The sequence below is a fragment of the Telmatherina bonti genome (genome assembly GCF_933228915.1).
Source record: "Telmatherina bonti genome assembly, chromosome: 4".
In the NCBI taxonomy this organism is placed as follows: domain Eukaryota; kingdom Metazoa; phylum Chordata; class Actinopteri; order Atheriniformes; family Telmatherinidae; genus Telmatherina; species Telmatherina bonti.
In genome coordinates, this window is record NC_136622.1 from 18,332,913 (window position 1) to 18,351,636 (window position 18,724).

Consider the following 18,724-nt stretch of genomic DNA (forward strand, 5'->3'; position numbering starts at 1 on the left):
TACGAACCTTACTTTCTTAACATGCTACACTGACTGACACATCAGCTCACAGTTTGGCTGTGATTAAGAAAAGATCAGGTCAGGATTTATGACATGTTGGTAGTTTATCGTACCATGTTCTCCACTGTGCGCAGATACTTGGCACACTGGGCGTGGCCGTTGTATTCAGCCAGGTCTGCTCCTGTGAAGCCGTCCTGGTCCCGAATGCCTAGGTCCACCCCGTTGACCACCAGGATCTGGCAGCACTGACAGCAGATAGATTAAGTGTTAGAAATAAAATGTAGATATTACAATGTTACAGTTTCAAGCCAGTGTAAAAAAAAAAACCTTGTCAATTAATGACAATTAGCTTAACCAGAGAAAAATAAGGATTTCTGTGGGAACTGGATCCACAGTTGAAAGTAATGACTAAGTAACTACAGTCTGGGACAAATTTATGTTTTTGTTGATTTAAACTTCACAAAAGCAGACTGGTATGTCACTTTAACACAGATAATCCATCTATAATGTTAATTCTTAAACAAAAATGAAGTTATAAGTCTATTACTACATCTGAATTTGATATCAGACTGAAAATTCAATGATTATTCATACAATGTTGGCTGAAGCTGTGATTATAAAATACTCACATGGTGATTACGTAGCCTACTAACAAGGAGAATAAAGCTTTTTTTGACATTTGAGCAATAATTAAAAGCTTCCAGACAAGTTTGTGGCTAATGAAAGAAAATTTTTTGCTTTATTGGCTTATATTTAACTTCTGAATTCAGTTGATTCAGCCCAATTTCATTCACTCCAATCTTTCCTATATAATTCACAGCATTCTCCAGGGATGAAGCTGGTGATAAAACAGCTGACAGACGTCACTTGGGTAAAAAAAAAAATGTTAGTCAAAGCAGCAGGTTAGAAAGGTGGTGAAAACCATAAGCTTTAAGAGAGGCATTCATTCAAAACAGATGGTTGTAAAACCCATTATGGGTAAGTGAGCACCACAAAGAATCCAGTGCCTGTGCATATTGTTTCTGTCCACTTTATGTAGTTGTTTCTCACTGTGTTCTTTTCTGAAACTGCTCTTATTATCATTTATAAACCTGTCAAAGGGAAATATTTAATGCAACTGACATCAGTTTCTGGTTAAGAAAAAAGTACATATTTAAAGCCCCAGGTGGCAAACATTAGGTACAACATTTACCTCTAATTCTCCATTTTCTGCAGCATCGTGAAGCGGGGTCCCTCCCCAGTTGTCTGTGACAATTTCTCCACCGTGCAGCAGCAGCCAGCTGAGCACCTTTGCATGGCCACGACTGGCTGCAAAGTGCATGGCGGTGGCTCCATCACTGTCCCTGTCTGTCAGGCTGATTTCTGTGAAACTCATCTACAGGGAGGTTATTCACAAAGATTGCAACTCATTTTGAGAGGAGTAGAAACATTTAATCATACAAAGGTTGAAATTAATGCTTTGTAACAGTTATAATATCAGGTTTTAGTTAAGTTAGACCACAGTGCTGCACATTTCTTCAAGTGTTATGACAAGAAATTTATAACATATTGGATTTTTACTGATCTGTTATACTTAAGCCACTTATCTAACAGGAACTTCCTGAGAATTACAAATGGTGTTAAATTTGTTTTAATTAAAAACACAGCAGGTTAAAAACAGATCATTGACTGTGAGCTGTCAATTTAGGAGTAAATATATGCACCATCTGGATTTGTTGCACAGATTCCTGACATTTCAACATACCAGCCATACAATGACAGTGCTGTGGCCCATCTGAGCAGCAGCATGCAGAGGTGTCATCCCGTCATTGGCTCTGATGCTAGGATCCGCCCCGCAGTCCTTCACTAGGTATTGGACGACCTCCAGATGACCCTCTTGGCAGGCCAGGTAGAGCGGTGTGGCACCATTCTTAGTTTGAGTGTTGACAACACTGTAGGTAAATTAAACCGTGAAGCTCATAAGCATCATGGAAGGTTACAAATATAAAGCAAACTGATGATACTTTATTTTAAAATGGTACAAAAGAGGCATTTATCTCAATCCACTCTCGCTCTAGAAGACAGAGAAAAAAAACTAACTAACTGGAAAATATTAAAATATAATGTAATGTGACAACACACATTAAATTGAGACCTAAAGAACTGGGCTTAAATTTGAAACAACAGTGTCACACTTGAGGTAATACACAACTGGCTCATTTAAATGTTATTTAAAATATTGCTAAGTTTAAAGATTTTGGGCCTTTTTTTTGTTGACATAACATACCAACTTGTCAGACAAATGGAAAGAAACTTCATTCATTCATTCACTCACTCATTCATTTTCTTAACCACTTAGTCCAATTAATGGTTGCAGGGAAGCTGGAGCTTATCCCAGCAATCACTAGAGAGGCAAGGTACATCCTGGACTGATTGCCAGTCCATCACAGGTGAAAAGAAAATGTCCAAAATAATCCACAAGACAAAGATCAAAGTTTGTTATCTTGGGTTCAATCTCATCACTTCTTGTGAATATGTTTCTTATTAGATTAAATTCTGCTCCTGAGATTACAGGTACATATGGAGTTGTAGAGGGGTTAAAAAAGACAGGAAGTGTGATAGTTTGGAGAGCTGACAGCCGTTACAGTAGCAGAAAGGATGAGGCTGGGAGTGATTAAGACTGCGTAGAGTATGAGGCAGATTGTGCAGGAAGCAACAGAGGAGCCTGGGTTGACTGCCTGAACTACCCTGCAGGTGTCACTTAATTTATATAAATTCTTTATGAAAATGAAATACTATGATACAAAACCAGATTTTCTGAAATTTGAAAAATATGAATTTGTCGAGACATTGAAAAAAACAAAGAAAAAAAGCAAAGATTATATGGAAGTTTTATTTTGATACAAGTTATGCCGTTCACCATTCCAGAGAGGCAAATAAAAAAAAACAACGCAAAAACATTTTAGGTAAGGTGCTACGTTTAGAACAGGTCTTTTTCACAAACTTGCATTTCATTTAGTTTATTTATTATTGCGGGTTGTTTATAAAATGAAATTTAGCTGCTTGATTCTTATCAACTTTAACTCTTTTGGAAATATGATATAACAAGACTTTACCAATATGATTTTAGACTTTACAAATATTAGCTCATGAATAGCTAACACACAAATTGTGAGTGCTTCCATCAAATACTTTTAAAAAAAAAAAAATTATACTCACTAATGATAGTTTAAAATACAGCCAAACTGACACAATCACAGTCCAGCTATGTCTAACCAGATAGCTAATTTTCTTTGCAAACCAAAATAGTTGTTACAAGAGACAAGGCTGATTTTCTGATGTTCTAATTTTTTTTTTTTAGAGACAAAGCACCTCATTCAGTATTTTATCAAGTCTGTTTAAAGAAGTGGATACAGTGTATACAGTGATAGTATACCAAATCCCACTCTCATTTATGTCCAAGGCCCACATTCCTTGTTCCAGATCTTCTCAGTAACAGCGGGAGGTCATAGAGTGAACAAACGCTTCCCCACTAAACCCCCATAAGGTCGTACTTTATTTGGACTCTGACAAACGAGCAACGAGTCTCTTAAGAGGATTAGCACTCCACTAGCTTTGCCAGACTTGCTTTTGTGCTTAATGTAAAGTGCCAGTGGGCAAGACAAACAGATCAGGCAGACAGGAGTACAGAGGCATGAAAGAAATGAGAGGCAGTGTTTGTGTGGACTCAAACATGAACCTACCATGCTTTGCCTGAAAACTGTTTGGCTCATTAAAGCAACAAGCGGAGTGTTAATTTATTTTCAAAAATTCAAAGGCTAAAAATAGCAATAATCTGAAGCATATGTTTGCTTTGAGGATAAACTTAAGAAGCCTCTTTGGATGATTGAAGGAAAAGTTCCAAGGTAAAACAGTTCAATACTAAATATTTAAAAATAAGAAGAGGAAGTTATCTGTGTTTCTGTCATTAGGAAGTGGGGAGACGAATCAATTATTCATCCATGTAACCAAAGTGGGCTGGAGTTCAGCTGCACACAGTCATCTATACAAGAGAGAAACTTTATTTTTCATTGAGTATATCCATAAAGCTTTACAGCAGAATGTGTTTAAGGTTGTATACCATTCAAACAAAGCACAAAATGATGTTTCCACAACTGTTCAGTGTGAAAAGGCTTAAACACTCCTTACTGAAGAAGTGCTTTAGGAGAAGCGGTGTAGATTTCAAAGATAGAAAGGAGGTTAGCCAAGTTACCACACAGCAAGCAAGCGGTACAAGAGCCACAACCTTGCCAGTCACTCCAAAGAAAAATAAACTCACACTAAAGTAGGAGTCATTTGATACATTTTCAGTTCAGCTTCGATAAACATTTTACCTCACTAATTGTTTGTCCAATGTTTCCTCCCTGCTCTCACGGTAACAAAAACCAATGTTGTCTTCATTACCAGGGAACTAATTGATGTCACACTAATGGCCCTCTTGCCTGAATAAGGTTTATGATGTACTTAATGGTTTTTTCCTATCTAAATAATGAAAAGGCTGTGGGAAAATGTATGTTATTTTTAGGTTTGGGAACTCTAGGGTAACACGAACAGATGTTCTTACATGTTGCAGAGCCTCAAACATAAAGGAAGACAACTTACAGATTTAGGACACCAAACAACTTTTTATAACTTTGTGGCTTCAGCATTTTTGTGTCTCTTCTTTCCTGGTCCTTGTCATAACATTTCTTACACATCTGTGACCTGAAGTGTGTTGTTTTATAGTCCATCCATGGTCTCTATACTCAAAGCATCACAAAATGCTATGTTGCATTTCTTCAGCTTAAAGCTCTTGTAGGAGAGAACTGAAAGGGGCTTTTATCCAACTTGCACCAAGAAGTTATTAAGAAGATTAAAGTTCAGGAAAGTTGGGAGAGGTCAGCTGTTGCCTGTGTGAAATAGTAACTTGTTTACCCCTTTCTCTCTTTGAATCTGAACAAATTGCATCACACCATCTAAATGATGAAATAAAGAAATAAATCACAAAGCCTGAACCACAGCAGGTGTAAAGTTATAATGTTATTGCTTATCATGCCATTGTTAGACTTTTGCAACTCCCTGTGATTATGGCCTCGACCAGTCATCCTTAAACTGCTGCCTCAATATGCAGCTGCTTACTGCAGCATCACATTATCGCTGTGTTCCTTGCATTGGCTTCCTGTCAGATTTAGGATTCAGTAAAAGATTTTATTGCTTGTTTCTAAAGCTGTGAGAGATGTGGCGCCATTGTATCTGTTGGAGCTGCTGAATCAGCGTGCTTCACTCAGAACACTGAGGCCTGTGACCCAGCTTCATTTAAAGGTCTGTTCTTCTCGGCTCAAATCCAGGGGTCACTGAGCCTTTTCCATTTCAGCCCCAAAGTTGTAGAATAATTTGCAAATCCACATTAGATCTGCAAAGTCTTTAAGCCTTTCCTGAAAACACCTTTTTTTTTTTGCACTGGCTTTTGAACAATGCTCAGCTTTACACTTGTTAGTTTCTTGTAATCTTGTTTTATTGATGTTATTGTTTTACTATTTTCCTATTATGTAGCTTTTTTTGTTCAGCACTTTGGGCATCTGAGGCTGTAGTAAATAAAATCGAGCTTGAACTTGAATTTATTACACTGATGCAAAATTAATATGCTGACTTTAGAGCAGGGAGCTACATCTTGAAATATGCCTATTGTTTACTTAACATAAAAATGGCTTTCTTTACTATCTGCGCTGATGAATTAAACTTTTCTGCTTACTTCTTGGACACAAGATTAATATCTGATTTATTTTGAGACAAGAGGAGATAGCTGTGTAGATTATTTCATTTTATAGATTGTATGAGCAATTTATGATTATGTCTACTGCAACAATTGTGACTATTTTGTGCACACAGTCTGTGCTCCCAAGCTTTCAGACTGCTAACTCTCTGGATTATCCAAATGCAGAGGTGTACCCTTTGCAACTGCATGTTGGGTCTGTGTTGATGCCAAAGATCTTAATCTGCGCTAATTGATTACATAACCTGTCTACAGCTTCACACACTCACTCTCTCTTTCACCATCTCTCATTCATTCTCTCCTTTGTGTATAAAGGCTATCAGCCCAGGCAGAGCACATTAGAGTTTTTGTTTTGGTTTACTGGGGTGGATAGGGGAATGGGCTGCCAATTCAGATGGGATTCATAAATCTAACAAACTAAAAATCTGAAAACAAAGATGCAACTCAACTCTAAACCTTGTGCACAAAAAGACTGTAATTACATGAGACAAAGTATTTATACAAACTGCACCCATGCATCATTTTTGCCATTAACAACTGAGTGATTAGATTAAATAGTTGTAAATAGTTTTTTTTTTTCAATTTAAATACATAATGAGTTTGAAAAAAAGGTACCGGTTAAAAGGTAATGAAGAACATCCATGTGTTGTCCCCCTTGAATTAACAAATAGACACACAAATGGATGTACAGTAATGTACAGCAAAATAATGCACAGTCTAACACATCTTCACAAAAGCAGTCATGACAATAAGCGGGCATCATTATCCAGCACATTTGGTATAGTGTAATAAATAAATAAAGTGAAAAAAATGAATAAATAAAGTATAAAAAAAATGAATGAATAAAAAAACAAAGATAGCACTAGCTTTATTATCTATCGGCGAATCAGTCAACTGGTATTTGTGCATCTCCCTCTCACAGGCATAAATGAAGGAGCAAGGGGGTCCCAGAACATAGCTGTACCATTAATTAAAAATTTCTACTATAGTTGCAAATATGCTATACAATCAATCAGTATTCCAGCTGAACGGTAGATGGTTTCATCCTTGGCTTCCCCAGTTCACATGGCTAAGTGTTCTTGTGGTTGAGTTATCCTGACTTTGCCTCTGATGTGTTTATTGGTGGGTTTGAGACAAAGAAAAAATTCTGTACGACCTGTGAAGCTGTACAGCAATAAAAATGTTTGTATGAATGCTGCTTATAGTGTAAATGTGCTTTGAATGGTCAACAAAACAAGAAAATCTTAATATAATCCTTCTGTATTGCTTTAATTGCCTTATTTCTTTTTGCATTACACTTTATAGTGAAATAAAGTAGAAATGTAGTGTATATAATACTGATGAGTAGTCAGTATCTTACAGATAGTTACATGGGCTGGCTCCATGTCACATGGTCTATTTTGATATGCCGTGTGGCAGCTCATAGTGTTTTGGACATGGGATATATTAAATTTCTTCTCAGCCTATATGAAATTATAAATTATTTTGTTATACTTTTCAGTGCTCTGATGAGGTAACGGTGTAAAACAAAACTTTAAATGTAATGCTATATACAGAAACACTCTTCAAGGAATTCACTTGTTGCTTGTTTACTATTTCAGTGTATGCACTTTTACCTCTGCAGTCACACTCTCATTAAGTTGCACTACCGTTAGTTACGTGATGATGCAACCCAGAATCATATTATCCTTGTGATTTTTTTTTTCAGGTAGAACAAACAGAGCCTCTTAACTGCCTCTTAAAACATGCTGATACAAATTTGCATCTAGTAATAAACCCTGAAACAAGAAGGCTATCTCTCTGCTGCAAAGTTCCTCTCCAAACAATGCCTGAGGCCAGTGACTAGAAAGCAACCCATCTATTCAAATGGTTTTGTTTTTCTCATTATCTTATCGCCAGTTGGTGCTTCTGTGTGTTGCTGTGGAGATGGTGGCAAACAGTGACAGTGGGAGGGGTGCTACGGAGGAGTGAATGGGGCCAAGCTATCAGAGAGCTACCATGTCTCTGAGGCTCATTAAATTTTCAGCAGCTACGCACCTGTCTGGGGTGCAAGCACACAATATTAGAGGGTTAGCAGCTTATCTTGCTAATGTCATCAATGTCAAAATAGTTTAAAGTTTATGTAGTTTAAACACTGAGCTGTAATCACACCACCATAACTGCAACAGTAGGGAGGATTTTTTTTAATGGCAGTATATACAAGGCTTGAGAAACTTTAGTTTAATGGGTAACATCATTTTTCTTCTTTAACCAGACTGTTCAATGCCAGTCTGTTAAAATGCCTTCATGTGTTTATAGCGCTGTATCCTTGTAATAAACATATCATAGCCAAACACTATCTTATGTTTACCACTTTTTAGCACCAAAGTGCACCAGAGTGCGTATGAGCGTGTTTACACTACTCCAAGCTGACCATCTGTGGAAGTGGACCAGGGTGTGTTTAAAGCAGACAAACCCTTAATATATTAAGGAATTGTTCCAGAAGAACCAAAAAAACGTCATGAACGTAGAGGAGCCGACATGTTTAACATAACTGGTTGTTAGGACCAACATAAAAAATACCACAACATTACAGTAAAAACAGTTTGTTTGTGGAACGAAAGCGCAGAGTAATTTAATAAATCTTCATCTATATATATATATATATATATATATATATATATATATATATATATATATATATTTGAAGAACTGTTTCACTCACCAATTTGTGTTACTAAACTCAGCTCAACTTTAAGCAACTGTGAGGTTTTTGTGATCATTATTGTTAATTGTATAACTGTAAAATGTCACCTGTATTAAGTTATTAAGCAGCTTTCTGCTTTTTTTTTGTAACTCTTGAATAATTGTATAAAGAGGTGGGTCACAATTAGTGACGAACATCCTTTCTTTGAACATAAAATGTTTCCTCAAATCATCTCAAGAGTGCTGTTTTTGTGACAAAAATTTAATTGACATTGTTTTTTTAGTGGTTTATTATTATGTTCTACTTTTTCTCCTTTTTTATTTATTTGTTTGAAAATTATTTGTTAAAAAATAAAGTAATCTAAAAATAAAACAGCACCAAATGTGAATGTGAACAAACAAGCAAACTCTGGCCAACTTGAAACCAGGGCTCTTAGTTTATTTGCAAATGATTCCTGGTGGAGTTCACTGGCTCTATGAATGCAGATGCACTATACAGAGAACACAAGAGATTAAGTGACGTTGCTTTTAGGTAGAGGATCAGCAAAGCAAGCAGCATAGGTCTGAAGAAGTCATGGTTAGAAAAGAAGTAAAACAAAACAAACAAAAAAATGTCATGAAAGCCAAAAGGAAAACCAAAAAAGCTGAAGCCTGCATAAATTTGATTTTGCTTTTTGTTTGTGGAGAATAAACTGACTGAAGAGGAAGTTTTTTCATTTTGGTCATGGCCAGTTGGTGAGCTGTGTTTAGTCTGTGTAGTCTGTATTTAACCTACACGTGAAAAAATGTGAAATACTTGATACTAATGGTGGCCTTCGGGCTGAAAAAAGCTCATTCAGAAGTTATAAAAGCTGATCTTGAAATGTTCCCTTTTGCTGCTTCTGAAAGCAAAATCAGTCTCACCAGATAGGCTTTTTTTTTACTTGACAGCAATACTAAACATATATACTGCGTGACAAGCAAAACGGTTGTATTTTTGTAGTTTATTTAGCTAGTTTCCCTGTTTATAACCAGTACAAGAGATGAACTTTTACATATTGTGATGCAATTCCCTTGCTTAAACCATATTAAAACTAACAATGTGCATATTAAAGGTGTGGTTCCTTCCTCAGGCCAAAGCTCTTACTGCTTCTTAATTGATATGATTTACATTTATTTGTTCTCACTCAGATTAATCACTTGTGTGTATATTCTGGCTTTAAAAAATCTTACATGGTGACAACCAGAGACAAACTTAGAATGATGGATTTCACATCACAGTGGGTGCATCCATCTTTCACTGGTATTCTTTTATAATGCAAAGTCAGCCTCTTTGTTAACTGTAAAATACCTTCACACTGTACAATTTGCTATAAGACTGCATTGCAGACACCTATTATGTCTCCATTCTGGTCAAGTCTCAAAGGAATTCATCTGTTTGAATAAGGATATAAAGAAATTTAACTGTTGTTTGTCTTTTCTTTGATTTTTTTGTGTAAATCCAAATATTCTGCTAGTTATTTGTTCTCAAATTTGAGCAATAGGTGCTTTCTTTGTTTTTTTCTTGCAGTTGTCATATTTGGTCTTTTTCTTGACTGAATGAAACAAAGCCTTTTCCTCATTAATGTTCTTTTTTTGGTTTAAGTTTGTTTTTTTGTTTTTTATTTGTTTGACAGACTAAGTTTTTCAGCATTGAGTTGTCTACACACAGAAAAAAACACTCCACCAGGTGGGCTGTCAAAATACTTCATATTATACTAATTGGTTTTTTACTTTTTTTAAAAAAATTTATTAATAAAGAATTATTAACTGCAACTTTTAACTGGAATGACTTTAGGTAGGTTTCATAAGCAACAAACAGGTGTTACAGCATGCAGTAATTTGGAAAAATTAAACTCCCAACATCTTTTTTTTCTAAATCTCTTAGTTTTTTCAGTCTAAATGGAGTTTGAACATTTCAAATCCTTTTCCACTAAAGTCAAGTAGTTAGTTCCTGTGTACATGCAAAGCTGAAGCACTGTTCAAAGTCTGGTTTTTTTTTCAGGTTAAAATGTGAAAAGAATGCGAGTTGCAGTTCTGATAGAGGTTGGAAAGATCTCACAGCTGCACTCAGCGCGCATCTGAATAAACATCTAAATCATATTAATGCAGCTGACATTAAAGCTGGAGGGAGTATTGATAGAAACAGGCCAGAAAAAACAATGAAGCTAAATAAAAGCAATTTTATTGAGTTGAGCTTTAAATTGCCACGTGACCGCTGTTTTGTTTTTTTTGTTTTTTTTTAAAACAACCTCAAAATTTAATTCTGATTATAGAACTAACTGTTACAGTAACACACATATGAATGTACTGAATCTAGACTGCATCACTATGAAGAAATAAGCAGCGTGTGTAGCCAGGTCACTGCTCTTATTTTAAAGAGCAAGGGGAAGAAAGAGTGCTGGAAAGACATAATGATTATAGTTCTTACTTTGGGCTGTAACCCAGTAACAGTCGGAGAGAGGACAGGTCCCCCTTGGCAGCAGCGTAGTGAACAGGTAGGGCACCTGTGTCAGTGGAAGCCCCGGGGTCCACCTCGCCACTCTTCAGCAGCCACTCTGTGATCTCATGGTGACTGAAGCGAGATGCGAGGTGGAGGACAGTGGCTCCAGAACTGTCCTTGTCCTGCAAATAAAACAACAGGATCAGAACAGAAATGTGAAACGTTGCATACACACTCTTACTCCTGTTTTTTAAAAGTAGCAAATAATTTACAAACAAGCAGTATCAAGACATACAGCTGTGATTGTGAATAATTAAAGTAATTTCTTGAAGAACAAGCTAATTGGCTGTTATTTTTTATTAAGTTTCGATTTAATTAATCATTTTAAACCATCAGGGGCTGCACGGTGGCATGGTGGTTAGCACTGTGGCCTCACAGCGAGACGGTCACTGGTTTGATCCTCGGCTGGGGCGAGGCTTGGACAGTGGCCTTTCTGTGTGGAGTTTGTATGTTCTCCTTGTATATACGTGGGTTCTCTCCAGGTACTCCGGCTTCCTCCCACCATCCAAAGACATGCATGTTAGGTTAATTGGTTACTTTAAATTGTCCATAGGAGTGAGTGTGAGTGGTTGTTTGTCTCTGTGTGGCCCTGCGGTGGACTGGCGAGCAATACCAGGCCAGTCACATTAAATTCCTACAAATTATTAGCGTGCTTGACATTAAGAGCTTGAAATATTTAGCATACAAAGACCACATGTAAAATGTCTAAGAGCTACATGAACTGGCTTCATCACAGCTATTATTACGCCAAAAAGTAAGAATATCCCCACTCTTAAATAAATGAGTGGGTGTGTCAAAACCCCAAGCACTGTAAATTGTGATGTTTAATGTTAAAATAAAGGGACAGAGATTCAGTCTAAATATAATTTTCATACAGAATAAGAAACAATACAGAAAAAAACGAAAAGTTGCTGCAACTTAGAAGTGGCTGTTAACTCACAAATTGCCAAAAGACCCAGAAAAAGCTTTTGCAACTCTGCTATTGAACAGTGACTTCAAGGGGAAATGACTTTTATTACTGTCATATTGTCTATGTTTACTTGTGATAAACTTTTACCAGTGGTGAACACTCTGGATCTCTGGCATTGTTTTGCCTGGCAGACTCAATCTGCAGTTCAGTGAAGTGGAGGTGAAAATCAATAACATTGGATGAAATCAGTTCAGAAACAAACAAACAAAAAAACATAATGAGAAAAGATGTAGTGAAATAAATAATTTCTTTCTGTCTGTGAAACAGCCCTCAATGTTGAAAGACACAGCCACTAGATCAGATACCTTATTTGACTATGTTTTAACTTGAGGATCACAGACTGTCACGTGTCTGCAAGACTCAATAGTTGTAAGGTCTGTGTTGTGTCTCATTTTAGCCTATTTGTCAGGTTTGTGATTCCTTCGTTTCACATCACTGTGGTTCTTCAGAAGAGTCTCATGCTGATGGATGGCTCCTCTTTGTGTGGGACGTACACATCTCCAAATGTCTCCAGTGGCTCTATATGTCAGTCAAAACTGCCCTGAAGAGATTAATTACCTTTGGTGTCTGTGCCTCTTTCCTCTGTGAAATGCTGGTGACCTTCCAAGATATATTGTGTCTCTTATCCCATTTCATGTTGGAATACCATAGAGTATATTTTTGCATACAATATTGTACGCAAAATATACCTTAGAGTATATTTTGGATGCATAAAACAAGTACAAGAAATATTTATTTTGGACTATGTGAAACATGAAAAACATGAAAACAATTAAAGTAAATTAAATTTTATTGTGCAGGAACAATAAAGCTATAAATATCTGATGTCTGAGCATCTGTACATCCAGTTTTTAAATAATATAATAAAGCTATGCATAAGATGCACCCCTTTTCCAATAGTACCAAAAGTTTCAAGCACATTCTTGACCTTTGTGGTTGCAGACGATTTCCTTGCGCCTCTCATTTACAAAATTAGTTGTTATTATTTAAGTTGGTTCAAAACGTAACATTCTTGAATTGCCTCCTAGTCTTTGGCATTTACTGCATTGGTAAGTGCATGGTCACCTCATTATTCATCAGACTTACAAATCAGTCTGCACATCATCTCTCAACTGCAACTTGAGTTTCAATCACATGCAATCTTTTTTGTTTATAAATGAATAGTGAGAGATGCACAGCCTGTCCAACAAGCATCAAGCAGTATTGAATTTCTTTTGAATTCTTTTGTATTTTTTACAACAGATTTTGTTTCAACCCAGTTTTTCTATTCTTCGTGTTAACCGAAAGAGATGAAAAACGGGATTGTTAGTTAAATCTCTTCAGTACTGTGGTGAATAGCAGCACTGAAAAAATGTGTGGCCATCTTATCACATCAGAACAAACTTGCGCGTACATAAACGTACACTTCAGCAAACACAAACCTAAACAGTGTCACTGCTTTCAAGACTCTTTTAAAACACATGCTTCTTTCTGATTGAGAATATGTTGCATCTACCAGGGACATAAAATGCAAACAAGTCAGTGTGAGCTTAAAATCCACCATGTGAGGGTTAAACAATTACAACCAGCTACCTAATAAAACTGAACTGCACTTATGTTTGGGACCATCATAAGTTAATGGGTATATAAAAGATATTACATTTGCAAATCCAGTTTGCATACCTCATTGCCATGGGAACAGGAGGCAGTGAACCAAAGTGAGTTTTAATCTAAAAGGGAGAGGTTGATTTCAAGGTACTTCAAAGTCCCCCCCGCACATTTCTTGTGTTTTATATGGCTTTATCCATTATTCTGCTAAGGGTGTTTCATATTTAATATATTTCATTCCTTGCTTTGAGCACAAACCGCAACAAAATAGCACTCAGGCTCTTGTGAAAAAATGAACTGTCATCATGTGATTTGTAGTGATGCTATACGTCGGATATGGGTGTTATTTATTTATTTATTTATTTATTGCATTTGCAATATTTGAGGAAGCCTTCTTTTGTTCTCATCGACCGTGTGAAAAATCCTTTATCATAACAAGGTGAAAGTTTTTCAAGTGAATTTATTTATCATCTTAGGTTTAGAACATATTACTTTATAACTCAACGGGCCAATTCAGACAGTAAAACGTGACAAACAGTAAAAAAGCAAAAAAGAATTACGTAGGTAATATTGGCTACGAGTAATTTCACTCAATGTAGCCTACAATGAAAGTGATCTAACCCCTCATAGTCACTTCAACGGATATTAAATCGAATAGTGTTGGTTTAATGTATTCAAGTACAAGGAAATAACAAAAAATAACTTTCTTCTACAGGTTATGTATGTTGCTTCTCCTCTAACTTAACTCACTAACCTCTGGCCGACATCCTCCCTGGGTCAGCAGCCACTGTAAGCAGGCCAGGTTCCCAGTAGCCGCTGCATCATGCGCCGGCGTGGCCCCATTTTTCGCCAGACAGTTGCCCGGTAGCCCTGCCTCTTCCACCAAGAAGCGAAGGCAGGTCAGTTTCCCAGCCCGGGCAGCGTGGTGGACAGGCGAAGCCCCCAGCACATCCCTCACGTCGCTGTTGAGTACTTTCGCAGCTAATTGCACTTTCAGAGACTGTACATCTCCTTGCCTCGCTGCGAGCAGCGCCTTCTCGCCCTCCACCACCATTTCTGCGCCGCCGCTGCTGCAGGTCGGCCGACTCCTTCCTTCACTTGCCTACTTTGACCCCGATTAGTTCACCGCGTTGATGGGGTCAGCATTGTATTTCTAAAAGCTTAGATCATCTCTGTCACTGGGTTCGAGCTGTGGGGAAGTTCAGTTATCGCTCCATGGCGCTTTAAAGAGTGATGTTCAATATGACCACTCGGTTTAGAGGCAAATATGTGATAGTCCACGTTTACATGCTGAAATGATACACTTCACTCCACTCTTCTTCATTCTAGAGATGAACTAACCTCCGTTTAGTGCGCGACGATTTAGCTCAGTTATCCTCTGTTGTGTTCAGGATCCTCAGCAGCAGCCTACCTGTTGCGCGTGCGTCTTCATGTCCTGTTAACTATTCGTCTTATTTTTTCCGCTTAATTGACAACGCGCATCTAGTGCCTTTGAGAGTGTTTCGTAGTGTTTTTCTTCCCATAGCAGATGGCGACATGGGACTCAACACCTGTTAAATAATCCAGCAGGGGGAGGATTGCTGAGCCTGTTACAAGTTGCTGTTCTGAAAATCCGCTCACAAATTAAAGGAGCAGTGCGCATAAACCTCTATGTTGCTCAGCAAAGTAAATGACACAAGCAACGTGGAGGGTGTCAGTCGATTACAGTCCCGCAGAGCTGACTGGTAACTCAAGAATGGACTCTTTGACTACACTCACAAGTCTTGTTTTCACGCAGCTTCACCTGCATTAATTTTACACACAGCAGTGAAAACAGCATCACTGGATGCGTGCTGTTTAAACAGTGTGGGTCCATCTGGTGGCCTTTTGCAAAACTGTAAAACCTGTTCCCCCCATAAAAAAAAATAAATAAATAAATAAATAATAATAATAAAAATCCAGTTATGGACGGTCAATATAATGACACTGGACATATAAATCTATTTGTTGGAGTTAGGCAAGGCAGTTGCAGGTCCAGGGAGCCATAGCCTTATTGAAGACATGGTTACAAGCTTCACTTAATTTATTTGTTAAAGGGAAAATTACACAGGGGTCTATGACAAAATTACTAAATTGTGCTAAATAAAAGCTGATTCAAACAATTAATCAAAAACCATTTGCCCATTTTGTTAAATAGCATTTTCATTTTTTGTATTTATGAGGAAAATAATACATTTTTTTCATCAAACATACTTAAATTACAGGCATACCAGCAGGTTTGTAGGTCATGATTTAAAATGAAAACATGAGGTGATTATGGTGGTTATTTGTGAGGCAGTTCTTTTCAGTAATATGCTGTATAACAAATTGTCTGAAATACAGCTGGCTTGTATTAATTACATACTCATGTTTTAACAGTTACATCATTTTTACTAAGGGAAAACCTGAATTGTGAAATGTAAATGTACACTGTAGTCATATGTAGCCTTTCCTCTCTTGTCCTCCAGGTGTCAGTCCATGGACCTCTTCTATTCAACCTAAACCCCCCTTTGGGTCAGATGGCTACATAACTTTAACAGTGATTGTAACAGTTATGCAGACAATAAGCAACTTTATTTGTCTTAATGACTGCAGTACAATACACAACTGCCCCTGTCTGGATAAAAATAATAAATCTGGATAAGAGATTGTTTTCTACATTTAAACAGAGACAAAATTGAGATTAATCGATTTGCTAGTGAAGAGAAGAGGGTCACCACTGGTAAAAACCAGGTCAACCTTGAAGTTTTGATCGACTCAAATCTAACTTTCAACCACATCGAAGCTTCACTAAGAAGATTTTTACCCACTCAAAAATTCAACACAATTAAAAGTTCACTCTCCCAGAAAGACCAGAAGAAACTCATCAATCCATCTAGTAGAATTGATTAATTTAATAGTCTATTACTAAAAAAAATTAAAAAAAAAAAAAAAAAAAAGAGCATCTGCAGCTCATCCAGAATTCTGCTGCTTTAACTAGGATAAGAGATCTGAATACATCATACCAGTTTCAAAATCTTCACTCTGGCTTCAAGTCAGTCACTGGATAGATTTTACTGATTGTTTATAAATCCGAAAATGATTTAGACCCTAAATATGATATGTTTAGAGAATATAAACCAAGCAGTTCATAGATTCAAGGACCCATGTCAACTAGTCCAGGCCAGATTCCAGACTAAACATGGAGAAGCAGCTTTTAGCTATTATGCTACAAACCAGTGGAACATACTGTTCAGAAGAAGCACCCCAGACTCTCCGGGTCAACAGAAAAACAAAGCTTAAATAAGACAAGTTTTCAATATTTCCGAACCATTATTTATTTTATAGTCAGACTTGCTCACATGTTGATGTTAATTTCCTTTGTGGAAATCAGCAGACAATTATAAAGTAACTGAATTATTAACTGATGATCTAAAAGTTTGAAGTGATTTAGTAAGTTGACCATAATAGTTTATGAATCTTGCTTAAATTTAGGATCAGGCTACTTGAATAATATAGTTTTAATTATTATTGATCCAAAATTTTCTGTAAAACTTTTTTTTTGCCAAATGGTGGCAGGAAACCCTCAGATTGTGCTGTGTAGCTGCATAATCTGGAAAGGTTAGCGCTATAACGACTTTTAAGTACTTAGATCTTTTTTTTTTTTTTTAAATTCATTCATTCATTAATTCATTATTTTTTCTTTCTTTCAGAAAAAAAACCTGGAAAATTTAACTTCACTGCTTTGATTTTTAATAAGAAAGAGGTTATATACTTCAAACAATAATAATGTTGTCTTTTTATAAAAACTATTTTCAGGGGATTATTTTGGAGAAATGACAAACAACCTGCAGCATCCAGCTTGCACACATCCTGCCTCCTCACTGCTGGAAAGGCTCATTGATTTTCAAGCTCAAGCGCTTCGTCGTGATGTTGGTTGTTTCGGGCTTGGGGGGGAGAAGAAGGGTGGGGAGGTGTGCTGTGGGTGAGGCTCGTGTTCGGCGCGTGCCTCTTCGGTCCATCTGTTGCACCGGTCTAACTGTCATCGACACCTCCCGCCAGTTTGGGAGGAGAAGGGAGGGGAAATTCCCACGAGAGGTGGGAGTGACAATTCCCCAGAGGAAGTGCTCGATAGTTAGCAGAGCTCGTGAATGAGCTCCAACCCTACTGGTATACTGTCATCAAGGGAATGATAAAAGTTAGATGAATAACCAATAGATCTTGTTTAACGTATATATTTTAATAGTTTAGATTTACGTTATTCATGGCCTCCTTTTAGATATTTAATGTGTCAGCACAATTTCTGAGGGCTATATGTCTTGTTTTGTATTTTGTCTCATTTGTTGGTTTTTGTTCATGTTTTTATCAAAGCAAATAGCCTACATTTTACTTTAAAAACACATACTTTTGCTGGACAGCAGTAGTAACTAATATTAGTGGGTATGTTATCTGAATGAAAACCCAAAATGATTTGAATTTTGGTGATTTCCTTTTTTTCCCCTTTTAAAACAAGCTTACTATAAAATATGCATCAAAGTGTGTATCTACAAAGTTTGCATCCACTTTTGTACCTCTCATTTAACATTCGTGGTGTTTCATAAGTCGATTATTATTGTAAGTATTATGTATTTATTATTTATATATCAAGTCCTGGTTCTTCCTTGGAACAGCTGCAACCTTTAATGACACAAGATGAAATTAACCGTAGTGAACAGAAGAGTCTTTACCATAGTCTTCCTCAAAGACTTTCCCACAACTCGTGGTATGAACAGCTTAATAAATCCCCATTGAACTGGAAAAGAGGCGGCCAACGGTTTTCCTCACCAAGCCTGGGAAAGCTTGGATATTTCTTGCACGCGCCAGACATGCGACAGTTATTCTAATTTGGGCTCATTTATTCAGCGCGTGGGTCCCATCTATTGTGTGTTCACATCTGCTGCTGGGCGGCGGGAATATTCAAATTGTGGCATGTTCTGCCCAAGTTCATGTCTCTTGCTTTCTGATGACACACGCCCAGTTTAAAACAAAGGAATTAACAAAAACAGACAATAAAAGGGCTCTGTTGACAGTAAAGCCCTATTATATATTATAAAAGTGGGACTTAGTATTAACTTTCCCCAAAATTTACAATGAAGCTCGAAGCTTACCATGTTTTTTTCATTTCAGTAAGAAACACAAACTAAAAGTTCAGTTG

At 37.0% G+C, this 18,724-nt stretch overlaps 1 protein-coding gene across 1 annotated transcript in view; it reads right to left on the reverse strand.

The window, feature by feature from the left end:
- espn (espin) overlaps nucleotides 1-14,587 on the reverse strand; it is a gene marked incomplete at both ends in the record, with an annotated part of 41,275 nt that extends 26,688 nt beyond the window's left edge. Inside the window, 5 exons of the mRNA XM_079239703.1 lie at nucleotides 114-245; nucleotides 1,193-1,375; nucleotides 1,745-1,931; nucleotides 10,905-11,098; nucleotides 14,288-14,587. Coding sequence (XP_079095829.1) covers nucleotides 114-245; nucleotides 1,193-1,375; nucleotides 1,745-1,931; nucleotides 10,905-11,098; nucleotides 14,288-14,587 — 996 coding nt within the window. The remainder of the gene's footprint in view (nucleotides 1-113; nucleotides 246-1,192; nucleotides 1,376-1,744; nucleotides 1,932-10,904; nucleotides 11,099-14,287) is intronic.
- Nucleotides 14,588-18,724: the final 4,137 nt, after the last annotated feature.